The sequence below is a fragment of the Electrophorus electricus genome, chromosome 12 (assembly GCF_041902795.1).
Source record: "Electrophorus electricus isolate QZ-2024a chromosome 12, ASM4190279v1, whole genome shotgun sequence".
NCBI classification, from domain to species: Eukaryota; Metazoa; Chordata; class Actinopteri; order Gymnotiformes; family Gymnotidae; genus Electrophorus; species Electrophorus electricus.
The window spans coordinates 24,837,683-24,865,034 of NC_137508.1; the positions used below are offsets into that span (position 1 = coordinate 24,837,683).

The 27,352-nt window shown below is 45.0% G+C and overlaps 1 protein-coding gene across 1 annotated transcript in view; it reads right to left on the reverse strand.

Moving 5' to 3' along the window:
* Window positions 1–15,446, reverse strand: part of LOC145660315 (cadherin-23-like) — a 127,210-nt gene extending 111,764 nt beyond the window's left edge. The window contains exons 1-2 of the mRNA XM_081724801.1: window positions 15,355–15,446; window positions 12,262–12,336 (exon numbers count right to left, since the gene is read on the reverse strand). Coding sequence (XP_081580927.1) covers window positions 12,262–12,336; window positions 15,355–15,409 — 130 coding nt within the window. The 5' untranslated portion in view covers window positions 15,410–15,446. The remainder of the gene's footprint in view (window positions 1–12,261; window positions 12,337–15,354) is intronic.
* Window positions 15,447–27,352: the final 11,906 nt, after the last annotated feature.

Below are 27,352 nucleotides of genomic sequence, written 5' to 3' on the forward strand. Positions count from 1 at the left end.
GTCACTGTCCGTGGTCCTGAATCGTAGCCTATCGAGGCACAAGCAAACCTCTAAATGTCATTTGAAATATATCTCACTGAGACCCCCAAAGGAGCCATCTGACTGGGGCCATCGTAAATTTCCCTCCGAGGTGTTCGCGTTCTAATCTTCACTTGCTTTCATGCGCACACTGCTTGGCCACTTCAACACAATCACGCAGACCTGCAGCTCTGCGGTTTGACCCAATTCAGTAAGCCTATTTCCTGAAAATCAAATTTCCTTTTTTTTTCTCCACTCGCACGAGACCTTTTTTAATGCCATATAGTGTCATAAATCTGGTTACTCAGTTAATATGTCTTATGCAACTGATATTTTGAATGTCTTTGTTGTGAGAACGGAGAATAAATTATAAAGGTGATTTGCTTCTGTAAAAGTGAATTAGTAGCTCTCAGTTTTGTTTTATGAACACATGTTTATTAAATTGATCAAATTTCATTTGTTATTCTCCATTTCTCTCCAGGTTCTTCTATATGTTAGCGGAGAAGACGCATCTGGGTCCTCCACGGTGTGTTCTCATCCTGGTCTTAGGGGCTATCGTTAAGGCAGGGAGAGCGTGTGAGGGAGGAGTGAGAGAGCGAGGGAGCGATGGAGGGAGGGAGGGGAGAGATGGAGAGATGGAGGGAGAGAGGAAGAAAAGCAGAGATGTCCAGAGATGAAGGGCAGAAGAATAGAGATGGAGAGAACAGCCATAAAGAAAAACCAATCAGGAGAATCCCTGTTGGCAAGTACTTTGCATTGCCACAGTGCGATGGAGGTAGGGGCAGGGTGGGCTGTAATAAGCGGCCCTGGGGGGTGAGGCAGGTAAGATCATAAAGCCTCCCACCCAGACTGGAGGCTAGTGGGGAATGCACAACACATTACCATAAAGAGACGATTTCTCCTGTGAGGAATCAAGACTGGCTAGCAATGAATACACGAAGCGTGATGTGTGTGTGCGTGTGTGCGCATGCTGTGCTTTGACAATGGTCCCCTTAGGTAAAAAGACTTTTTCATAAATTGCATCTATCACTTGGGAAAAAAAAAAAAAAATTGAGCCAAAAGTTCAATGGAAACTGAACTACTAAACTATTCATAAACTCAGTGTTTCAGGAGTGTTTGTTAGTGTGTGAACACAACACAAGGGAAAAGAAACCACTTCAAACAAGATCAAGAAATGCCCGACTGATAAATTAATTCATTTCATCAGTTATTTCATTAACATGCCCTCATACACATATTGACTGCCAATCATTGTCTCAAGTCAACTCTCAGATCTGCGTTTGAATGAATTGTTCTCTGCTACCAAATGGAGATTTCATTTATCCTGGCTACACCATGACTAAGCAAAGTCACACCATGACTAAGCAAAGTCACACCATGACTAAGCAAAGCTTAGCTAACCATAAACCACTCAGGACAGTGTGTTCATTTCCCACAGCCAGACAGGAGCAGATGAGCAAAGAGAGGGTGAACTGAACAAGACCCGAGCAATCCACTGAGACAGCTCTGAGTGAAACCTACACGCAAGCCAGCAACAAATGAATAAATAAATAAATAAACAAACATCTCAGAAAAAAATCAGAGGGCAATGTAACATTCACAACATCAGACAACGTAACAGACAGAAAGGAAAATAAGAAGAGAAGAAACAGCAGAGGAGGAATATAGCAAAATAAATAGCAGGAATGAGAGCAGTGGCCATCTGAGCCCCTACCTGCCAGACATATGAAGGGGCATTTGAGAAAGTACTATTACTTTCACAATTGTGCCTCACTTAGTGACAGGGGAGAGCTTCACTGAGCACAGAAGGCCATCACTGAGCCTGTGTGTGTGTGTGTGTGTGTGTGTGTGTGTCCACAGTGATAAGGAAAATACACAACCCTTTGAAAGATGCCAAACCATGTTGTCACAGTTCCTGACATTAAGGTTATGGTTACATGTACATGCAGAGATATCAGCATTTATCCTCAACAACAGCACGGACAACCCCATAAATACAGTAATCTGAGGCCGCGGTTGCAAGTTGCCATCATGAACGTACATGCTTGTATGCACCCAGAGTGAGAGAGGCTAGATGCTCAGCACCCTCTCCACACAGACATCCATCACATCTACACCTAGCTTCACTATTCTGACATGCTCAGACGTAACAGGACACGCTCAGATGTAAGAGGACACGCTCAGAAGGAAGAGGACACTATCAGAAGTAAGCGGTTCAGAGCAAACAGGACTACGGCTATGGTCCCCCTTGACCATAAGACGGGGGGACCCTTAATCACAGATCTCGCTAACAGCAGGAGGACTGACCCTATAACAGCAGGAGGACTGACCCTTTAACAACAGGACTGACCATCTAACAGCAGGAGGACTGACCCTATAACAACAGGCGGTCTGACCCTATAACAGCAGGAGGACTGACCATCTAACAGCAGGAGGACCGACCCTATAACAACAGGAGGTCTGACCCTATAACAGCAGGAGGACTGACCATGTAACAGCAGGAGGTCTGACCCTATAACAGCAGGACCGACCCTATAACAGCAGGAGGACTGACCCTATAACAGCAGGAGGACTGACCATCTAACAGCAGGAGGACCGACCCTATAACAGCAGGAGGTCTGACCCTATAACAGCAGGAGGACTGACCATGTAACAGCAGGAGGTCTGACCCTATAACAGCAGGAGGACTGACCATGTAACAGCAGGAGGTCTGACCCTATAACAGCAGGACCGACCCTATAACAACAGGAGGACTGACCCTGTAACAGCAGGAGGACTGACCATCTAACAGCAGGAGGACCGACCCTATAACAACAGGAGGTCTGACCCTATAACAGCAGGAGGACTGACCATCTAACAGCAGGAGGTCTGACCCTATAACAGTAGGGACTGACCTTCTCAGTCATCCCAACACCTACAGCATTCTTGGCCCACTTCTTAGAATTAGCATAAATTTTGAATCCTGTATGAATGGCTGGGATTACACACAGACTGGTGAAGGGCTGAAATTACATGCAGACTGGTGAACGGCTGGGATTATACTCAGACTCATCACAGGTGGCTCATACAGAAAAATGACACATAACTGACTCTCATCGCCTTCAGCTACATGCAGAGCTCAGAATTCCAGCATTCTTGGTTTTTAATATGTCCAGTTTTGTACCAGTGAAGTATTTTCTTTCAGGAACAGCATCAAACACACCTAATTTACAACTTGTTAATCAGTCAGTGTAAAGTTCCTGAGTGCATACAGGCTCTGGTGTTCCATTCCAAACTTAGTTTAGACATTTCATAGCCATTTTATTCATTTTTAGATATAACAGTACTTTATAATTAAGAGTAATTTAGATAACTGCTGTTTATCTAATGAGATCACAAGTACTGGGAACTGACTGCTATCAAGACGTTTTAGGGTGGAAGCTTTAATAAGTCGCACCTCGAGGCCACTTCCTCCTCCTTAACCATTATTACATCATGAGATTAGAAATGCAACAGAATTAGCTGCAGCTCATTACAGTATTTCACATAGATTCTCACACACACACACAGAGCCACTGGATTAGATCACATTAAATCATTATGAAACCTATTCTGTTGATCTATGAAATAAATGTAAAAAATTCTTTTAGAAATGTAGCTATAGTTTACACAATACAACGATTCTAGTTTTTTTCTTTAAACCAGTTTCAAGTTTAATTTACACTATGTGAAATGTCCAGATTCCTTTAAATGGTTAATGGTGGAAGAACATAATGTGATATGGGTTGATTTTATTTTGTGTGTGTGTGTGTGGGTGCGTGTGTGTGTTTGTGTGGTTAACTACCCTATAGAGAATATGTTAATCAGGCAAATCAGAGTAAAGTTGATTATAAGATATGGGAGCCTAATCAAACACTGTGTGTGTTAGCTAATTACACTCCAAACCTCAACTACAATCAGAGCCATTTACCCTCAGCTAATATCCCATAGAGAGCATGACCCCGGAGACCACACACACACACACACACACACACACACACACACACACACAGACACAGACCACATATACTTGAACACGCATTGACGTGCACACACACATACACAAACCGACACATGCACACAAACACACAGATTAGCAGATGGCGATAATGCACTCATACAAGCAAATATGTGGTTTCAGAGCCAAAACATAAGCTGGCATGCCAGTGTATTAAATCTGAATAAATAAACCACTTAGGTGCAAAGTGTGAGAATATCAACATGCCAGAACCGCTACCAGGAACCAGCACCTTCTCAATCCGGTTCCAAAAAACAGAGCTGTTTTAAGGACAGATGTAGCTCCTTCTCCAAAGGACAGATGGTAATCCTAAACTATATAAGACAACAGGGAAATGACAGTTCTTCCTTCTTAGGGACTGGCTAGAAAAGCGACATGTCCGCAATGTGGTTGTGTAGTGATGCATGTGTGACGTGTGCCTCTGAAATGTGCATCTGCCTCGGACATCTGCCTCTGTGGCGCGTGTCTCTGTGCTTCTGTGATGTGTGACTCTGTGATGTGTCCCTCTGTGACGTGTGTATCTATGACATGCTTCTCTGTGATGTGTGCCTCTGTGACGCGTGTATCTATGACATGTTTCTCTGTGACGTGTGCCTCTATGGCGTGTGCCTCTATGACGTGTGACTCTTTGGCTTTGGTCTCCTAGTGACAGACATGGCAGGAGCTTCAAGACGCTTTGAGAATTCTACAAAAGCTAAAATAGGCATAACACACAGGGAACTACACACAGATAACTAAACACAGAGAACTACACAAAGAATTACACACAGAGGTCTACACACAGAGAACTACACACATAGAACTACACACAGGGAACTACACAAAGAATTACACACAGAGGTCTACACACAGTGAACTACACAAATAATTACACAGAGAACTACACCAGAGAACTACACACAGAGAACTACACAAAGAATTACACAGAGAACTAGACACTGAGAACTACACACTTAGAACTACACAAAGAATTACACAGAGAATTACACACTGGGAACTACACAAACAGCATTACACATAGAGAAACCTGACAATGTCAGTACAATAAAACAAGCATGCTAGAACCATACCAGGCTAGTACTATACCAGACTAGAACCTTTAGAGAAGGGTACTGAGAAATGTTCCTCATTCCAAATGTTTAGCCACTACCTCCATGGACCCAGTCACCCTGATGGAGGATTTTGGTAGGCACCAAATGTTCTACTTGGAGCACTGAGCAGAGTGCAGATTCTGCTGTAGTCCAGGGGGCCTGTGAGGTAGTTTTAGCAGAGTCAGAGTTACTGACGTAACCTACCTAGCCAACAGTAGAGGTTAAGTTCCAGAGCTAATCGACGAACTGCCTCATCGCCTCTCAGTCAGACAAGCTCTGCTGTGTCTGTCTTCTGAAACACTGAAACAGCAACTCTGCTAGAACACCAGCTGTTTGACATGTTTAGTTTCGTCCTGAAAATGAACAAGGAAAAAATATTTGTGCAAAATAAATATTCTTAAATAATCCCACTATTTGTGGTTTGTTAAATACTGTATTTGGATTTAGCTCCAGCCATAATGTGTGTGCACATGTGTGTGTATGTGCGTGCGCGTGTGTGTGTGTGTGTGTGTGCATATGTGTGTATTTGTGTGTGAGTGTGTGTGTGTGTGTGTGCTCATGCTCGTGTGTGTGGATCCATTCTCCTCAGATCAAATATCCATGCATGAACATTGATGCCTTCACTGCAGGATAAAACACTAAGCAAACACCGAGTCTGGTTGAAGTGTTGCCCAGAAAACCTCCCATCCAACACATACACACACACACACACACATTTGAAAAGTGCCTAAAAAACTTTCTTAAAATGGCATAAAAGAAAAACAGTGAATCAATCATCTAACATCTGCTGCACACACTCACAAACCCCCCCCCCCCCCCCCAAAAAAACAAAAAAACAAAAAACAAAACATTTCTGCTAAGTTCACAATGACTTAACTAAATAGGTTGGAAACTAAAACCAACCAGGGTGAAGTGCAGATTACCCAGCATGCCTAAGCACACAAACCCCCCAGAACCCTTTAACCCTGATCATACTCACAAGCTACCTAAAGCAAACACACGCAGGAATAATGTTTAAAGGAATGGTATTTTTAGGAATGATATTTAAAGATAAGAATTTTTACAAGTTCTGGCAAGAAATTGCACGGAAAAACCAGAAAAACCTATATCTTAAAAAAACTATTGTGAAAAAAAACTGTTAATCTATGTGAAAAAGGAGCTAATGAACCAACAACTGCTACAGTCTGGGTGACAGGCACTAGATATGGAATTAGATCCATAAACAGGATAAAAAACGCAGATGATACAAGAAAGTACAGACAGAGCAGACAGACAGTATAGACAGCAGAGCAGACAGACAGTACGGATAGCAGAGCAGACAGACAGTACAGACAGCAGAGTAGACAGACAGTACAGACAGCAGAGCAGACAGACAGTACAGACAGCAGAGCAGACAGACAGTACGGATAGCAGAGCAGACAGACAGTACAGACAGCAGAGTAGACAGACAGTACAGACAGCAGAGCAGACAGACAGTACGGACAGCAGAGCAGACAGACAATACAGACAGCAGAGTAGATAGACAGTACAGATAGCAGAGTAGATAGACAGTACAGATAGCAGAGCAGACAGACAGTACAGACAGCAGAGCAGACAGACAGTACAGATAGCAGAGCAGACAGACAGTACAGACAGCAGAGTAGACAGACAGTATGGACAGCAGAGTAGACAGACAGCTAGCACCTGCAGAACCATTTCTGTAAGGTATGGTTAAAAACACAGAATGTGACATGTGTTTAGGTTAAGCCTGCATTTCTTTAAGAAACCAGTAGTTTACAGTAGTTGAGATGCTTTGCTTTGCCAGAAGCTTCCCAGCTTTGATTGGCTCGATTTGATTCACAGACACTTTGTGATTTGATTCACCGAGGCTATGTGATTTGATTCACCAAGGCTTTGTGATTTGATTCACAGGAGCTTCATGATTTGATTCACAGAGTCTGCGTGATTTGATTCACAGAGTCTGCGTGATTTGATTCACAGAGTCTGCATGATTTGATTCACTGAGGCATCATGATTGGACAGCTGCTTGGATGCGCGTGTCCATATTCACGCGTGTGGTGACATCCGGGCAGCGTGACTCTGAGACCGTGTCCAGCTGCAGTCTGCGTGTGTGTGTGTGTGTGTGTGTGTGTGTCAGTGGTGTCCCAGACGTGTGCAGCGACTCTCCTCCTCCTGGGGCTAAGGCAGCGCGTGCTGTAATTAGAGGCTAAAAGTTGGCGGTGCTGGATTTGGAGGCTTCAGTTAAACTAACATCATGCTTATCTTCTCCAGAATGCCCTTTACTCCACGCCACACAGGCCTGAAGCTTTTTGTCATTTCAGAACAGATGAATGCATCTGCTACAGTTAGCTAATTGACTAATTAGTCTAATTAAGTCACTTGCCAATTCGTTAGTGAGCAAACACAGCGGTCTCACGGGGGTTGGGTGGGGAACGGAAGGGAGGCCGATAAACTGTATGATGATAAGCTCCTGCAGTGGGACTCGAAGGCGCAGGCAAAATTTTATACAAAAACACACGCACACATGCTCACACACACACACACACACACACACAAACACACACACACACGCACGCGCGCGCACACAGTCGCAAGGACATTTGTATAATGCACATTACCATTCTCATCTGTATGTACTACAAACTAGCAAACCGACTCTGCTACAAACAGCAGCATAGTTCAGCTTCTGTATATACAGCTACCTAAAACACATAAGCTTTACAGAAGACATACACACACACGCGTATACATGCATCCATCCATTCACACACTCGCACACACACGTGTGCATACACATGCACATGCATGCACACCCATGCTCACACATTCACATGCACACATAAATGCATGCACGCATGCACACACATACACGTCCAGCAACTCAAGCGCGCACAATCACGTACACAAACACAAGCACACACACACGCACGTGTACACACACACATGCACACACATCTGCTGCACACAGACACACACACGAGTCTGTAGGCCCTTCTTTTTGAAGACATCTGTGACACTAATAAACTAAAATGCTGATAAATTGTGCCTGTCCAATCACACATCCCCTCCCTGAACAAGCCATCAACATCATCCAATCAGACATGGCTCACAGCTTTGACCACCAATCAGAGTCAGGCAGAGTGGAGGAGACAGTGGGAGTTGCACAGAGGGCAAACTGACTGTAGGTGGAAGTTTGCCCTAAACACACATCCGGAATTAATTTCCATAACAAAATACCAGCTGAACACACAACATCAGAACTCTTCTCGTCATGTACAGAATAGAATGGAGATGAAGCTATAATACGTAGTAATCCATTACTTTTGAACTCTTCAGGTTGACATAGATATTGTAATCCCACTGTAACTTAGCACAATAAAGGCTAACCCTTTAAAACTGACAGACATAACACTACACTAGTATAGAAAACAGACATGATTACAGAAGGAAGATTAAAGAGGGAAGACGATGAAAAAAATACATGTGTGCCTACCACACACACACACACACACACACTCACACACAGACAAACACACACACACACACACAGACACACACACACACACACACACACACTCACACACAGACAAACACACAGACAAACACACACAGACAAACACACAGACAAACACACACACACACACACACTCACACAGACAAACACACACACACACACACACTCACACAGACAAACACACACACACACACACACACACACACACACACACACACACACACACACAGACAAACATATTAGGCAGTCCATCAGAAGCTAAGATGGCTGTGCTTCCAGTTAAAACAAAGACAGCATGAGATTGCTGATGACAATGTAACTAAGTGACCCTTTGTGGTGTTGTGATTCTGTGCTGCTGTGGTTCTAATGTGCTGTGTTGCTGTGATGCTGTGATTATAATGTGATGTGCTGCTGTCATTCTATGATGCTGTGGTTCTAATGTGCTGTGATGCTGTGGTTCTAATGTGCTGTGATGCTATGATGCTGTGGTTCTAATGTGTTGTGCTGCTATGGTGCTGTGATGCTGTGGTTCTAATGTGCTGTGCTGCTGTGGTTCTAATGTGTTGTGTTTCTATGATGCTGTCGTTCTAATGTGCTGTGCTACTGTGGTTCTTATGTGCTGTGGTTCTAATGTGCTGTACTTCTAATGTGCTGGGCTGCTGTGCTGCTATGATGTTGTGGTTCTAATGTGCTGTGCTGTTTTGGTTCTAATGTGCTGTGATGCTGTGCTGCTGTGATGGTATTGTTGTAATGTGCTGTGCTGCTATAATGTTGTGCTGCTGTGGTTCTAATGTGTTGTGCCGCTGTGTTGCTTTGATATTGTGGTTCTAATGTGCTGTAGTTCTAATATATGCTGCTGTGATGCTGTGGTTCTAATGTGCTGTGCTGCTATGATGCTGTGATGCTGTGCTGCTGGGGTTCTAATGTGCTGTAGTTCTAATGTGCTGTGATGCTGTGGTTGTAATGTGCTGTGATGCTGTGCTGCTGTGATGCTGTAGTTTTAATGTGCTGTAGCTCCAATGTGCTGTGGTTCTAATGTTCCGTTAGTTCTAATGTGCTGTAGTTCTAATGTGCTGTGCTTTCGTCTCTCCAGTACTGGGCAGGCTGCTCTTCTAGACGTTTCCAATGTGGAACAAATCTCTCCAGAGCTTTCACTCACCAGCCTGGGGTCTCAAGGTCTCCTGGCTTGATCAACCATCTTTAATGGCCATTTTAGCTGGTCCTGAACATGTGACTGTTGACCACCTGGCTTCCTACTTGGAACTGTCCACTGAGCACCTGGTGAAGGGAGCATGAGCCAGGCCTTCCAATCACAGCATGAAGGATGTGGTCTGCCCAGCTAACACTGAGCATCTGAGCAGGCAGGAGGCATGACTGCTGGACTACCTCAAGAGGAGGCAGGACTGCTGGACTACCTCAAGAGGAGGCAGGACTCCTAGACTACCTTAAGAGGAGGCAGGACTGCTGGATTACCTTAAGAGGAGGCATAGCAGAAAAACGGAGTCATCAGAGAACAGTCATCAGAGCACAGTCATCAGAGCACAGCTTTCAGTACAGCAGTCATCAGAGAACAGTCATCGGAGCACAGTCAAAAGAGCACAGTAACCAGAGCAAAGTCATCAGAGCAGAATGATCAAAGCACAATCATCAGAGCACAGTCACCAGAGCACAATCATAAGAGCACAATCGTCAGAGCACAGTCATCAGAGCACAGTCACCAGAGCACAATCATAAGAGCACAGTCATCAGAGCACAGTCATCAGAGCACAGTCACCAGAGCACAGTCATCAGAGCACAGTCATCAGAGCACAGTCATCAGAGCACAGTCACCAGTGCACAGTCACCAGAGCACAGTCACCAGTGCACAATCATCAGAGCACAATCATCAGTGCACTGCAGCTCATGGATGTAGTCCACATGAGTTTGTGTCCCTGCCTGAAGGTCACAGATGGTGAACAGGTTCCCATTGAGAATCTGCACTCTGTCCTCTCCATCACAGGGTGTGACACAGGGGTGTGACACAGGGGTGTTACTGCTAGCACAAAAATCTTGAAAATTACAGGGTCATGTACACACCCCTGCTTCACCCCAATGTTCACAGGAAAGGGTACAGACTCCAAACATGCACCAGGGTTGCACACTACTGCAGAACACACACACACACACAAACACACACTCACACACACACACACACAAACACAAACACACACTCACAGAGTGGGAGGAGTGACTGCTATCAGCTAATCTATTCTTTTAATTCAGGACTCATGACAAGACTGGGCAAGGTGAAGATCAACCTGACACTCTCAAATTGCCTTGTCAATCATCAAAGTCATCCTTAACCTACTGAAATAAACAGAGAGAAAGAGAGAGAGAGAGAGAAAGCTGCTCTGTGTGAACAACTGTACACAGTGTGTGTGTGTGTGTGTGTGTGTGTGTGTGTGTGTGTGAACAACTGTATACTTCAGTTCACTACAAAGGTCATTTACACCTTTACACTCTCCATCACATTTCCAAGGAACCCATCCCTGCCCAGACTAGAACCATCATCACCAGTAGGATTTACACACATCTGTCCACAGCACCTGATGGGAAAAAGTCACCCTACAGGATCCCTCTGTTAGACGTTGAGGGAGCAGAATGTTCCGGAAGAGAAGAGGGAGGTAAGCAGCAGGTAGGGGGTGACACCCCCCCCAACCACACAAAAACCCATGTCTACACAAATACCACATAAAAAACCTACACAAACACCCACATCTACACAAATACCACATAAACACAAACACCCTCACCAACACCCATGCCTACACAAATACCACATAAACACCTACACAAACACCCATGCCTACACAAATACCACATAAACACCTACACAAACACCCACACCAACACCCACATCTTCACAAACACCACATAAACACCTACACAAACACCCACACCAACACTCACACTTACACAAAGACCACATAAACACCTACACAAACACCCTCACCAACACCCATGCCTACACAAATACCACATAAACACCTACACAAACACCCTCACCAACACCCATGCCTACACAAACACCACATAAACACCTACACAAACACCCTCACCAACACCCATGCCTACACAAACACCACATAAACACCTACACAAACACCCACACCAACACTCACACTTACACAAAGACCACATAAACACCTACACAAACACCCATGTCTACACAAATACCACATAAACATCCACACAAACACCCACAGCCACACATACACAAAAACCCACACCCCCACACAACACTGATGCAAACACCTCATAAACACAAACACACTGACACCTAACACAAACACTACACAAACACCCACAAAACACTCACACCCACATACTTGCACAAAGACCACTTAAACTCCCACCCAAACACCCACACCCACGCAAACACCACATAAACACACAGACACACACCCACCCTCAAACAAACATCCACACCTGTGCAAACATCACATAACACCCATACCCACACCTACACAAACAGGGCAGAGTGTGTGTGTGTGTGTGTGTGTGTGTGTGTGTGTGTGTGTGCATGAGAGGTAGTATGAGGGAGTATGCTCCATGAGACTCACCCACTGGAGTATTCTCATAGATGAGCAGGTATTGGTCGAAGAAATAGTTCTGGAACCGTGGAGGCTGGTTTGCAGCTGGAAACAGGAGAGAGACAGGGGTGTGTCAGAGAAAAACTTTCAAACATTCTGCTACCCAAACACGCGCACACACATACCCACCCATATCCACAGCCACTCACACACCCACCCACCCACACACACACACACACACAAAAGAGGCTGCTGGCTACTAGAGCATTGGTGTGTGAGAGACATCTGATAGTAAACACCAAAGAGGAGTCTAAATCGATTGGCCATACCTCAAACTAACACCCTTGCTGTGTGAGCCATTACCGCGATCTTACTAATCAATACAGCCACAGTGTGTGTGTGTGTGTGTGTGTGTGTGTGTGTGTGTGTGTGCATGTGTGTGCGTGCATGTTTGCTTTATGTGCATGTTGATTCCTGTGGAGTGGTTTGGAGTGCATGCTCTCTCTCTCTCTCTCTCTCTCTCTCTCTCTCTGATGCTCCTCTCTTCCTCTCCTGTTTCCACTCACTCACACTCACTCACGCTCAGTCACACTCAAATTTGAATTCAAAGTGCTTTATTGGCATGAACTGTAATTAAAATCTGTTGCAATTAACAGAATTATTAACAATGAAAGTGACAAAATTTAGTTGATAAATATATATACATGGTATAAATATACACCTATTGGTTTAAGATATGGTTTGATTGTTTTCTCGAAGAGTGTAGAAGTTAATAATACACTGTACTGATATTTTAACACGTTCAACAATTTCTCCTACACATTCCCATCATATCTTCATTTCTTCATATTCTCTTCAGAAGATGGCGTGTGTGTATTTATTGAGTGTACGAAGTCTTGTGCAAGGTGTGGATATTTGGTGCGTTAGCAGAGATAGTCTCTGTTCCTCCTGAGTGTCACTGACTGCATGTCTGTTCTTCTCTGGGCTTCCAGTGTCTTCTTATGACACCCCTCTCTGTCTCAAGGTTATGGACACTAAGCGTGTACACTGTCTCACTCTCACTCACTCACTCCCCCCAAATTCTCTCTCAACTCTCACCTACTTTCTCTCATTCTCACTTGCTCTCACTCTCTCTCTCACTCTCATTAACTCACTCTCACTAACTCTCTCTCTCACTGTCACTCATTCTCTCACTCATTCTCTCTCACTCTTTTAGGTGTCATCAGTGTTTGAGGTTAGTGGGAGATGATAAAACAGCAGAGCTTTGATGTGCATGTGTGTGTTTGTGCATGTGTGTGTATGCGTGTGGTTATATGTTACAGAAACAGAAACACAAACATAAATACAGAAACAAGAACACAAACACAGAAATGACACTATTATTACAGTGCATTTCTGTCTAATGCACTATTATAACATTATTATTACAGTGCATTCCTGTCTAATGCACTATTATAACATTATTATTACAGAGCATTCCTGTCTAATGCACTATTATAACATTATTATTACAGTGCATTCCTGTCTAATGCACTATTATAACATTATTATTACAGAGCATTCATGTCTAATGCACTATTATTACACTATTATTACACAGCATTCCTTTCTAATGCACTATTAACATTATTATTACAGAGCATTCGTGTCTAATGCACTATTATCTCACTATTATTACACAGCATTCCTTTCTAATGCACTATCCTAAACTCCTTTATAATTCACTATTCCAAAAAATCAAGGATACAAATTTATGATAATGGTGACTGAGAAATTATACAGCAGCTCTGCAGTGGCCTACGCCGTGATGTTCTGCAGCAGTGGAAGTGGGGTGAGTAGTGTGTGTGTGTGTGTGTGTGTGTGTGTGTGTGTGTGTGTGTGTTACAGCAGGGGTGGGTACAAATGTGGGGTGGTGTGTGTGTGTGTGTGTGTGTTACAGCAGGGGTGGGTACAGATGTGGGGGTGTGTGGGGGTGTGTGTGTGACAGTAGGGGTGGGTACAGATGTGGGGGGGTGGTGTGTGTGTGTGTGTGTGTGTGTGTGTGATGATGTGAGAGTCAGTCAAGTGGCTCTCCTGTTTGATCACATCTCTTCATATCTTCATGAACTCTTCACTTCTCATTACGCCGCTGCTACAGGCAGCCTGTCTCAATCACAGCACTGCTCACATAATGGCAGCTCTCTCCCTCTCTCGCTAACTCTCACTTCTCTTTTATTCTGTCTTTCGCTCTGCTTCATTATTTTTAATTCTTCCAGTTCACTCTCTTATTGTCTCTCTCTCTCTCTCTCTCTCTCTCTCTCTCTCCTGTTAAGAGCAGGGATTGGGGGTGGGGTTAAGGGCACCATGGGGGCAGAGTTTATCTAGTCCTGGGGGCGGGACTAAGGCAGCCCTGGGCAGTGAGTTGAGCCATGCACTGCCATCAGTTTGTGACTAATTTCTTTTGATTTTCTTGAGGCCACAAAGCTCTTAACAATCACCAAGAGATAATAACCATGAAAACACTATTCCCATAGCAAGATGAGAGAGGGGGAAAGATAAAAAGAATGGTAATAAGAAAGATGGGGAGGGTAAGTGAGTTTGGAGACGAGCGTAAAGAGGAAGAGACGGGTGGAGAGAATGAGAGCAAGAATGAGAGGAGAGAAAGCAAGGAAGTGAGAAAATATGAGAGAGAGAGAGAGCGACAGAGACACAGGGAGAGAGAGACAGAGAGAAAGAGACAGAGAGAGAGAGAGAGACTGAGTCCTTGCTTTGGAACATCATTGAGTGCAGAGTGGAGGCAGCACTGCCTTGATAGCACAACAACACTCACACACACACACACACACATGCATACACACATGCACACATGAAAAGAGAGAGAGAGAGAGAGAGAGGACTGTGTGAACCGAGCCAGAGAGAAACGGATGAGTGACAGGCTCACTGGGAAAGCTGATTGAGTGGGTGAGACTGGATGAGAGGAGGTCTGTCTGGAAGACAGACTCCGTAATGGGAGAAGAGCAGGGGGCGGAGTCTGCAGAGGACACCAGGGGGTGTGCATGTCTATGTCTGTGGATGTTCATGTGTGTATTACTGTGAGTATGTGGGTACGTTTGGTGCATGTGTGTGCGTTCGTGTGTGTTTTACCTTCACTGAGCATGTGCAGAAGGAAGGAGGAGAGTAACAGCTTGACTAGCATCATCTTGCCACTGGAAACTTCTATCCAGATCACCTGTACCTGTTCTGTACTGCACACACACACACACACACACACACACACACACACATTCAAATTCAGTGTAAAAAATACAATATGGTCCGCCTATTTTAGTTTGTGGGACAAATAAAAGTTAAAATATTGTAAAAAATTGCCCAGTGTCATGTTCAAGGAACGTCCATTTTCAGTCCTTCAGTCCGAGGTGCTTAATGTGCAGATGTGTGCTTGAACAGACACAAGAGCACATCATTGTGGAAACATGGAGCAAGACCTACACCACCCACAGCACCACCCCGGAGCACCAAGAGACAGCACCACCCGAGGTGTTCTGTACCCACAGCGATAATAACAAATAAGGAACACGCTTTAGGCCCAGACTGAGTAACGAGATTTAGCCACTCGCTCAAGTGAGAGCGGAAGAGGACGCTCGTCACAGACATCTGCGCTGGGCCTAATCTCCCTACGCCCACTCGTCATCACGGCGTCGGCCTCGCTAATCGTCTCGTGAGCCGCGATTCTCAAATCAGTGGCCAAGTAAGCAAGGAAATTACTAAATCAAGGGGTCTGAGGTGAATGAATTATATTTACTGGAGACACGGAGTAATTTAATTAAGGCACTCGTAAGGTGGAAGCTAACGAGGTGCGATGCCGCTGAGTGTGCTCTGGCTAATTACGAATGGGGGACGGTTTGTTGCTTTATTTGTTGGTTTTTGTTTGTTTGGGGTTTTTTTGGTGGTCAGCAACTTCATTTTCTCCTTCTAAGACAGACGTGTGGACCTCGGATCCAAATCCATGCGTGTATTTAATGATCAGCAGCAGGAACCTGAGCGTTTAGTGTAAATGTTTTGCTGGGAAAAAGGTGGGAGCATAATTCAGAAAAGCTGGAGTCACACCTGAGTCTTACAGCACTGTCTGGAGTCACACCTGAGTCTTACAGAACTTCCTGGAGTCACCCCTGAGTCTTACAGAACTTCCTGGAGTCACCCCTGAGTCTTACAGAACTTCCTGGAGTCATACCTGAGTCGTACAGCACTGCCTGGAGTCATACCTGAGTCTTACAGCACTGCCTGGAGTCACACCTGAGTCTTACAGAACTTCCTGGAGTCATACCTGAGTCTTACAGCACTGCCTGGAGTCACACCTGAGTCTTACAGAACTTCCTGGAGTCATACCTGAGTCTTACAGCACTGCCTGGAGTCATACCTGAGTCTTACAGCACTGCCTGGAGTCATACCTGAGTCTTACAGAACTTCGTGGAGTCACACCTGAGTCTTACAGCACTGCCTGAAGTCACACTTGAGGCTCACTGAAGCGATCATTCTACATTTTTGGTTTTCTTTTAAATAGCATCAAGCCAAGTGTGGATTTATGATTTAACCTGAACGATTTAACCAAGCAAAGTCAGGACAAATATGGTTCATGCAAAATATGCAAAAATAAGTCACAGAAGGCCAACACACGAGGACACAAGGCCCGGCAGCACAGTCCGAAACGGAGCCGACATATCAGAACCAGCTAACTGCTACATATTAATGCTATAATTTCCAAACTACTGCAGCCCTAATAATAATAGCAATTAAAATATTCTAAGGCAGATCGGTTTCTGGTGTAATTGTACATGGCAGACAGCTTTAGTCATGTTGTCGCCATGTGGTAGCATGGGTCAGAGCACTACGGTACAGTCATTAGCCGTTACGTAAAACCGGGTCACTTTCGCTTCAAAGCCCATTGTGTAAACATATTTTTTGTAGGAATCCCTCCTTAATCTGGTGCTTCCACCTACTCACGTTCAGCCAGGAAGGTTAAAACATGTCAGCCTCAACGCTCAGACGCTAGAGATAAATATAATAAAGGTGTCCTTCCTCACAGCAGGGTGAAGCTCATGACTGTTTAGCAATCAAATGTTCGTCAACTTCAGATACACCTCACTGTTGTTTTCATGTTATTTAATAAAAACAAACAAACAAATGCTAAATGATCTCATACAGATTCTCATTTACATGCTGGGTCTAAGATGAGAAGATGATCATTTGTCTCTGAAAGTATCGCATGCATGCGATGGTTTCTGTTTGTGGCGTTTTACAGCTGTAGTGTTTCAATCAAACCTGCACCTGACGACCGATCTGAACTATTAGCTCACCTGTTCGGTTGGGAGGTGGGAACGAAATTCTCCTGTCTCTTAATGAGCTGAGTGCGTGCGTGCAGACGTTGCAGAACAGCTGCTGTTGAAAAACAGCAACTTTATTTATACAGCAAATTTCAATGACAGCTGGTGTCAATCGAAGTACTGCACACTCTGATATGGATTTAAGCAAAGAAACGGAGACAGAAATAAAAGAATATAAAGGAGACCTGTGTGGTTTCTTGTGACTGGATGTTTTGTACTGTACACTCTTCGTCACGCCAGCCTAGAAGCTCCTACATGCAAGTGCCTTCTGGGTCATATGGCTCTCGCCAACGTTACACCATCATGTCACACTATCCATACGACACAACATTGCTTTATCATATTTCACAATGACCACATCCCACAATAATGTTACATTATCAGATGTAACATTATCCACAGTAATGTTACTATGTTAATGTTTTAAAAGAGTTAACATCCATCTGTTTAGATTAGCTTTTAATGAACCTGTGACTTTAATTTCTGTTGCTCTATTTTAGGTTTTTGTTCTACATTTTATATTTTATTTTTATCTAATGTATGTCTTTTTTTTTATTTATAGCCCTTTCACTTTGCTCTTTGATTTATATGTTAGCTTTAATTTGTTTTTGTTTTTTTATTGTTTTAAAATTTATTCCATTTAATTTTATCTCTACACTATCAAGGACTTTGTTTTCATTATATTATTATTATTATTATTATTATTATTATTATCTCCATTTTCCTAAACCATCTGACTCCATTCTCCCCAGTAATGTATCAATTTCCCTGGAATATCAGGGGCTCCTGGCAACAAAGAATTCACAGTAAAATCAATCCCACTTTGGCGCAGCCTTAAAGACTTTTTGTCAAAAAAAAAAAAAGATTTAAGAGGATATTTAAGAGGATAATGACAGTATGAGGGCGGTGTGTTACTGGAATATGCCAATCTCTGACACTTCACCTAAGACGTCACCACTGACTAAATAGTTTCCCCGACACACAGCAGGTGAGGAGGCTTCAGTTTCTAAGCAACAGGTGCCAGGAAACGGCTCCTGCCCAGTTTTGGCGTGTGCAGCGAGGCAGATGGGGTGCAGATGACTCACTAAAAGACACAGAAACAGGATCCACCATGTCAGCCTCCAGGGGCCATCCATTATTTAGAGAGTTAAGATGAGAACACAGGGCCACGCCCACCGAGGGAATTTCACGGCCGAGGGTCTCTCGGCGGGCTTCGGCCCCGAGTACATGACTACAGTCATGCTTACACACTAGAGGAAATGAAGACTAGGAGTGTGTCCTGGGTAAAGTTCCAGTCCTGTTCTCCGGCACCGAGCAGCCAACATGTTGGCTCGAGAAGGAAAAGAAAAGGTCTGCATTCCCCTGCACCAGCCTGCCGATGTTACTGCCGTTGTCACGGCCGCTCGTTCTGTGCGCCTTCGGCGACACAAGTCCGACGTGAGATTAAATAAGTCAGAATCAGAAAGCAGGGAAACGCATGGAACTTGTCGTCCTTACAGATGGGACAAATAACTGCGGAACCTTTCACAAAATGTGGTAGAAGTGGGCTGGGCTGCGCGGCTGGACACCGAACAGAAGTCACGGCAAGTCTGAGGAGTGCAAAGGCTAAGGAGGGACAGACAGACAGACAGACAGACAGACAGACAGCACGAGCGAGCGAAGGACTGATCAGCCAGGGCCAAGGCAGTGACAGAGAGAGAAATAGCCACATTTGTTTTCATTTGTCCAGTTGTGGTTTCCCGGCTGTGGTAATAAATGGAGGCCTCTGTCCTAGAGCAGACATGCACCATATCCTCCTGCCCTCAGCCTGCTGTTGCATCTCATTCTGCACTCTCTCCTATCTTGCTGCCGTGGTTACCACTGCAGCACATCAGCATAAACAATGAATAAATAACATGTTTACATCCAAAAGGGCAAATACTGATTTGCGTATCTTAATTTCAAAGACCTGTTTTCTTTACAGTAACTCCATTCTGGTCAGCCTTTTGTTTCATGATGAATAAGATCTGGTTTAGGACACACACACGCGCGCACGCACACACACAAACACACACACGCATAGACACACACACATAGATAAACACACACATGCATGCACACAATGTATCTGGTTACCACTATAAATTGTGAACGGGACACATAAACACACTTAACCCACAAATACACACACACACAAATGCACAAATACATACGCACACATGCACACACACACACACACACACACACACACACACGCACGCACACACATGCACACTAGCTGTGTGTAAGCACTGTCAAAAATCTCCCCTCCCCAAACCCTATAAAACATCAATGACCAGACCTTTCGCATGAGTGGACGTGATGGATTTAATGGTAGCTGGAGCAGACAGCATGTGTAAGTGTGTGTGTGTGTGTATGTGTGTGTGTGTGCATGTCTATTGTATGTTTGTGTGTGTTCTAACTCTCACCAAACAGAAACTGCCTAGACAAATACCAGCTATGACCAGAGGTGGGTAGAGTAGCCAAAACCTGTACTCAAGTCAAAGTACTGTGACTTTCAAATAATAATTACTCAAATGGAAGTGAAAGTTGTCATTTAAATTATTACTTCTTCTTCTTATATTATATATATATATATATACACACAAAATATCTGTAAAGTACAGTTTCCAGAGAAACAGAATGTTTCAAACAGAGGACCTTCATCAACTGTGCAAGCAAAGTGCTTCTGAATTAGTAGTAGGAGGAGCCAGTTCATAATATGAAAAAGTAGATGTTTAAATCATAAGATTCACTCCATGAATGATTCATTCTATCATATACGTACATACATGACTCCCAAACTAAAACATGTTATCCTTTTAGATCTCTTTAAGTTGAAGGCAAATTTCTTTTAAAGATGTTTTTCTCAGGCATCATTTCAAGTCACATTTACAATAAGTATATATTACTTGTTTATAAATAAGGCTGTCATTACACATAAAACATGTACAGTCTTGAACCGCCTTCTTCAGTGTCCAGTAATAGTCACACAGAGTGGCTCTGATTTTCCACAGACCTACGTAACAATATGTGAGTGTAATCGGTGGTAAACGCTTCATCCTCTCCATTTAGACAGCTAGAGGCACTTTGGTACACCATGTCTGCTAAACGCTAATCCATGTATTCATGTAGATGTAAATAGAATGGACCAAAGAAACCTATGGTTGACAGAGAAATTCTGAAGATATATTTGGATTCGGGGATTCAGCGTACAAAAAATACTTAAACAGCTGTTTTTCTTTGCTCTGGGTCGACGAAAAACGAGGTTTTTCATATCGGCGAAATATTCTGTACATCGCGCAAGCATCACGTACTATGCACTTCACTTTTGGTTATATTTATATTGCACTACACTGCACCGATCATTCAGACTGGCTGGCTGGCCAGATATCTTACGTTGCCCAGCTAACAGCACCGCCTGTATATGGTTGAAAGAAATAGGAATCTATAAAATCAATAACAAACCTTTTTTTTTTAACCTTGAGACCTTTAGAATTTTTATAATCTTCAAAATATGCCTCAATATGGTACGCGCATTCCTGTATGCCATGAGTTAAGCTCAGCTGCTGTATTTCTGCTGCTTCTAGTTTATAGTTATGTAGCTAGCTAGCCTTTTTTCTCAGAATATCATTGATATGGACCACACTTTAATTTCATATTAATAATGCACATTAGGAGAGAGGTATGTGAGCGTTAAAGAAAGGAACTTTTCATAAATGTCATTTGAGTCAGAAAATGTGCCTGTATGATGTTCATTATGTCGTTCTAGTGTCCAGTTAGTCACTCAGTGATCATCTGTAGGAATTTTACCAACCCTCCCACACTTGATAGGTTGTAGAGAAATGTACAAAATATAAAAAAATATTTTAAAATGTAACGGAAGGAACATTGATGAATATAAAGGAATAAAAGCACATTTTTAACTTTGCAAATGTACTGCAGTAAGAGTGTAAAGCACGGAAAGGAACGGAATATGGGATCTGGAACAGAATGTGGAAAACTTGCATAGTGATTATTAGAGCCTCCTGAACACTGCTGGCAAAAACATGGCCCTAAAATATGTGTAAATGGCTGGAGTGTCACTAGAGTGATCTACACACTAGAGCTATAGACTTGTTCCCTGTCTAGGGTTGGTGTGTGTGTGTGTGTGTGTTTGCGCCTTATGCTTATCGTATGCTACTGGGTTCAGAAGATGAATGAATCGCGAAACTCATCTGTAGGCAATTGCCAGCAAACACCATATTGTAATTGTATTTTGGGAGAGTGGAGGTTTGCTAGCAGCCTGAACTAAACCCCTGCAGTATTTTAAACTAAGCTGTGTCATAGGAACAAAGCAGGACCCAGCCCACAGTGGGAGCAGGACCCCGCCCGGACCCGGCCCACAGTGGGAGCAGGACCCGGCTCATGGGGACGTGTCTTGGTGCTTTTTGCTCCTGCTATGGCAGGATGGGTAAACAGTGTTTTCAAATAAGATTTCAAATCACGTTTGTGCCCTGTACCGAGCTTTGCTTGGCCTGTTCTCAAAGAGTCGTTAATCAAATCTGAAATGACAATGTTCTGAATGTCTTTTTCCGACGAGAAATTATGATAATGTAATAATGTACTCACAAAGACATTTTCTCATTTTGAGATGCAATTCACATCTTTGAGAAGCTCAAATGGAAGAATCTGTGCTCCCTGACTTGAAATGTCTGTCAGAGGACAACAGCATGACACACCATTTTCGGTTATTTACATTAGCTGTTTTGTTTTGGGGGTTTTGTTCTTGTTGTTGATGTTGTGTGTTTTTTAACCCATGTGCGCTGGACGCAGGAGCAGCGAGAGCAGGATGCTGGACTTCGCAGGACACAGCTCGGCTGCTGGGCTTTTGTGCTCTGTCTTATCAAGACGTCAACGTTCATAATTACACGATTTACTCGGAACTCCGGCTTTTGATTTGCATGCCACTTGGTGTGGCGCTAATTTGATTTTAATTGCTAATTGTCGGGGTTGTGACTGATCCACATTCTCTTCTGTATTCTGTGAGAAAGCAAATGTGCCGTGAATTACAATTTTACACCTGACACACACGATCCCCCGTGTGAAGTGAGGAAGCCTAGCGCCTGTCCTGCCCTGACATCCCGAGGACAGCGGGACGCTCACACCCAGGTCCCCGAGTAGAGCTGCAAGATGCCTCCGCCCACGTCACTGGACAGAGCGCCGGGACGCTCACGCCCAGGTCCACAGACAGAGCCAACTGTTAAAGTCTCTCCTCATCATCGCACTATATGCTCAAGCACAAAGTAAGTACAGATGGAAATAAAACATGCCAATAAATAAATATCTAAAATGGCCAATTAACAGTTAAACCGTTTTAACACTTTCATATCAGGACGTTGATGTGCTAAAAGGTTAATGATGAAAGCTCATCTTACCCCTAATTTTACGAAGGCCTCAGAATAAAGTCAACCTAAAAACACACACCCTCCTGACATGGCCATCAGATGCCAGCACAGGATCATCAGTAATCCTTCACACAGGCGACTGAATGGTTCAGAACTTTACTTGGCCTATTAGCATAGCGAAATTGTAATAATTTTCAATTTAGGCTTCCATAAAAGCTTAATATCCTCTCAAAGCCATCTGGCTGTGGTGATATTAGCACTCAATCAATTAATTTTATAAACATCATCATCCAGAGATAAATATGGCTTACAGTTCCAAACAAAACTTTCAAAAACTTTTGGAGTTTAAACTTTTAGAGTTCACTCTGCTTGGAGGTGTCAAATAAGATACACTTTGAATGAAATTAAACGTAATCTCTCACTCCCTCTGTCCCCCTTTTTCTCTGATTCTCTCTCTCTCTCTCTCACCCAACCCCTTCAAAGTGGAAGTGCCTAAAATCTCCCATGTGACAGTATTGATTGTGGCAGGATTGCCTTTGGCAGGACTTTAACCTCAGAAGGAGAGAGTCAAGAAACAAAGGGAGAGAGAGGGGGGGAGAGGGAGAGAGAGAGAGTGAGAGGGAGAGAGAGAGAGAGGGGAAGAGGGAGAGAGGGAGAGAGAGTGAGAGAAGGAGAGAGGGAGAGAGAGGGAGAGAGAGGGAGAGAGAGAGAGAGGGGAAGAGGGAGAGAGGGAGAGAGAGGGAGAGAAGGAGAGAGGGAGAGAGAGGGGAAGAGGGAGAGGGAGTGGGAGAGAGTGAGAGAGAGAGGGAGAGAGGGAGAGAGAGAGTGAGAGGGAGAGAGAGAGAGTGAGAGGGAGAGAGAGAGAGGGGAAGAGGGAGAGAGGGAGAGAGAGTGAGAGAAGGAGAGAGGGAGAGAGAGGGAGAGAGAGGGGAAGAGGGAGAGAGGGAGTGGGAGAGAGTGAGAGAGAGAGGGAGAGAGAGAGAGAGAGAGGGAGAGAGGGAGAGAGAGAGGGAGAGAGAGAGAGAGAGAGGGAGAGAGAGAGGGAGAGAGGGAGAGAGAGAGAGAGAGAGAGAGAGAGAGAGGGAGAGAGGGGGAGAGAGAGGGAGAGAGAGAGGGAGAGAGAGAGAGAGAGAGGGAGAGAGAGAGAGAGGGAGAGAGAGAGGGAGAGAGGGGGAGAGAGAGGAGAGAGAGAGAGAGAGAGAGAGAGAGAGAGAGAGAGAGAGAGGGAGAGAGGGGGAGAGAGAGGGAGAGAGAGAGAGGGGAAGAGGGAGAGAGAGAGGGAGAGAGAGAGAGAGAGGGGAAGAGGGAGAGAGGGAGAGAGAGGGGAAGAGAGGGAGAGAGAAGGAGAGAGAAGGGAAGAGGAAGGGAGGGAGAGAGAAGGAGAGAGAAGGGAAGAGGAAGGGAGGGAGAGAGAAGGAGAGAGAGTGAGAGAGGGAGAGAGAGAGAGAGAGAGCGAGAGAGAGAGAAGGAGAGAGAAGGGAAGAGGGAGAGAGGGAGAGAGAAGGGAAGAGGGAGAGAGGGAGAGAGAAGGGAAGAGGGAGAGAGGGAGCGAGAGAGGGAGAGGGAGAGAGAGAGAGAGGAAGAGAGAAGGAGAAACAGAGAGAGAGAAATCCTCACATGGTGAGGGAAAAACGCTGGGATTAAATGGCAGTCTGAGAGTTCGTATTATTTCTATTACATTACACCTCCACACACACTTCCGCACACACCTCCAGACACACTTACATACTCACCTCCACACACACCTCCACACACACCTCCACACAGGCGCCTGCCATTGTGTCCTGCATGTCCTCGTGTGCTGCTGGTGTTTTTGAGGTGTATCAGTTCTTCTCGGTGAACAGTCATCTGACAGGCTGATGGGAAAACAGCATGGGAAAACCCCCCACTAACACACAAACCTGGGTGAGTACCTATAAATCAACTATAGGAACAGTGACGACTCAAGTGTGTGTGTGTGTGTGTGTGTGTGTGCACACGCGCGTGTTTTGAAGAATCGTAGCAGTGGCAATTATCGGGACAGGATGGAGCCTCAGTGAAGCACCACTGTGCTGTTTGCCCTGTCGTCATCACTCAGGCAACAGCCATCACGGAGGGAGACGACACACTCGCTTTGTCTCTCTCTGTTTCATTCTTCCTTCACCTGTCGACTTGACACAAACTCCGAGAACAAACGAATTCCATTGCTACACCTCCCACAGAGAGAGAGAGAGAGAGAGAGAGAGAGCGCAGCAGGACTGTGTTTACACCGGGTCGGCGAGGATCTGATTGGACTGCGTGGAAGTGAACTGGAACTGACCGGCAGCCTAATCATGACTGACGCATCTCATAACAGCAACTACAGGACACTACGCTGGACCACCTACCGGACCCCGCCGAGGACACGATAAGCGGAATTGTGACTGACTATTCACCTCACAGAGACAACGTTCCACGCCTGCTGCGAGTCTTCCGCTGAAGACACGCTGAAGACACGCTGAAGACCTCATGAACTGCTGGGGGCAGAGCAGAGAGACACCAGTGACACCAGGAAGGTGAAGGCCTACAGAGAACTACATTTAGTCAAGAAGGAAGTCATGAAGATGACCTGTCTATCTTTTTTGAAGAAATAAGTCAGGACCGAGTCTCGGATTTAAATGTCTGAGCATATCCTGTCCAAAAAAGGAATTGTATCTTTGGAAAAATGTCTATTATCTAATGGCCATGACAGGGAAAATAATAAACACAGACAGCATCTTGCCACCGTGTAGTGGGAGGGCTTGTGGGGGAATGTGTGGTCAGGGATCCTCGACGGGCTATTAGGGGGCGTGTCCAGAACTGCAGGAAGCCATTAAGGGGTGTGTCCAGGGTGTTAGGAGGCAAGTCTGGGGCTGCTGGGGGCGTGTCCATGGCTATTGGGGGCGTGTCCAGCAGCACTCCCCCAGGGGAGAGAATCGCACTGCCTATATGAGCAGCACGACAAAGTTACGTGATTACGTGGTGAAATTTCTGCTTTGTTTTGAAAGCCAGAGCAGATGAAACAGCTGCTCAGATCGGCAGGAAACAGCAAAGCCTGTGGTGCTGGGAGAGCTTTGGGAAAGATTGCGGAAGCCAGGGCCATCCCTGCTCCGGACACGCCACGCTGTCCGCTTGGACTGGAAGCAAAATAAAACCCAGAGGTGTACAAGTGATTCAGACCATGTTGACTAAAAGCTGTCGCTCGATAAGCCGTCAAAAAGAGAGAGAGTTTGAGAAGGTATTCTGCCTCTTGCCATCTCTCTCTCTCATCATTTGCTCCATGGAGGCAACTGTGCACCTGCTCCATCATTTCTGCACGAAACAAACTGTCAGAGTGCTGAGAGGAGAGGAGAGGAGGAGAGGGGAGGAGAGGAGAGGAGGGGAGGAGAGGACAGGGGGAGAGGAGAGGGGAGGAGAAGAGAGGAGAGGAGAGGAGGAGAGGGGAGGACAGGGGGAGAGAAGAGGAGAGGAGAGGAGGAGAGGAGAAGAGAGGAGAGGAGGAGAGGGGAGGACAGGAGAGGAGGAGAGGGGAGGACAGGGGGAGAGAAGAGGGGAGGAGAAGAGAGAAGAGGAGAGGAGGAGAGAGGAGGACAGGGGGAGAGAAGAGGGGAGGAGAAGAGAGAAGAGGAGAGGAGGAGAGAGGAGGACAGGGGGAGAGAAGAGGGGAGGAGAAGAGAGAAGAGGAGAGGAGGAGAGGGGAGGACAGGGGGAGAGAAGAGGAGAGGAAAGGGGAGGAGAGGAGGGGGAGGGGAGGGGGAGAGGAGACTGGAGCAAAAGAATAGCATTTCATCACTGTGTGGAAATCTCCATGGAAGCAATAAACCCATCAAGTGCACATTATATTCCAGCTGGTTTGACCCAAAGCGTCAGTGATGCTGCCGGGCCCATGCAATGGAAGCACACGTTGCCATGGCAGCAGAGAGCAGGTGAGAAGCAGCACCGTTAACCCCAGTCTGCAGATCCCTCAGTCCTCACCGAACTGGACTGGCGCGCAGGTGCCCAGGTAGACTGCTTCGGACCGCAGTTTGGAGAGGTGAAGAGCAAACTTCGCAGAGAGAACTCTGGGAACTAGAAGAGGGTTTCAGGGCAGCTTCTGCAGCTTCTGCTTCTGTGTGTATGTGTGTGTGTGTGTGTGTGTGTGTGTGTGTGTGTGTGTGTGTGTGTGAGAGTGTGTGTGTGTGCGTGCGCGTGCAATATGCAGTAAACCCTCCAACAAATGCTGAATTATGGCATTCATTTCCTTCAGACAACAATATTCATCACAAAAGCACATTAGCACTGTTTTGTTGTAGTTTGGCTGTAGTTTTGTACTGTAGTTTTGTGATGTAGCTTACAATTGCAGTTACAGTTACAGTTGCC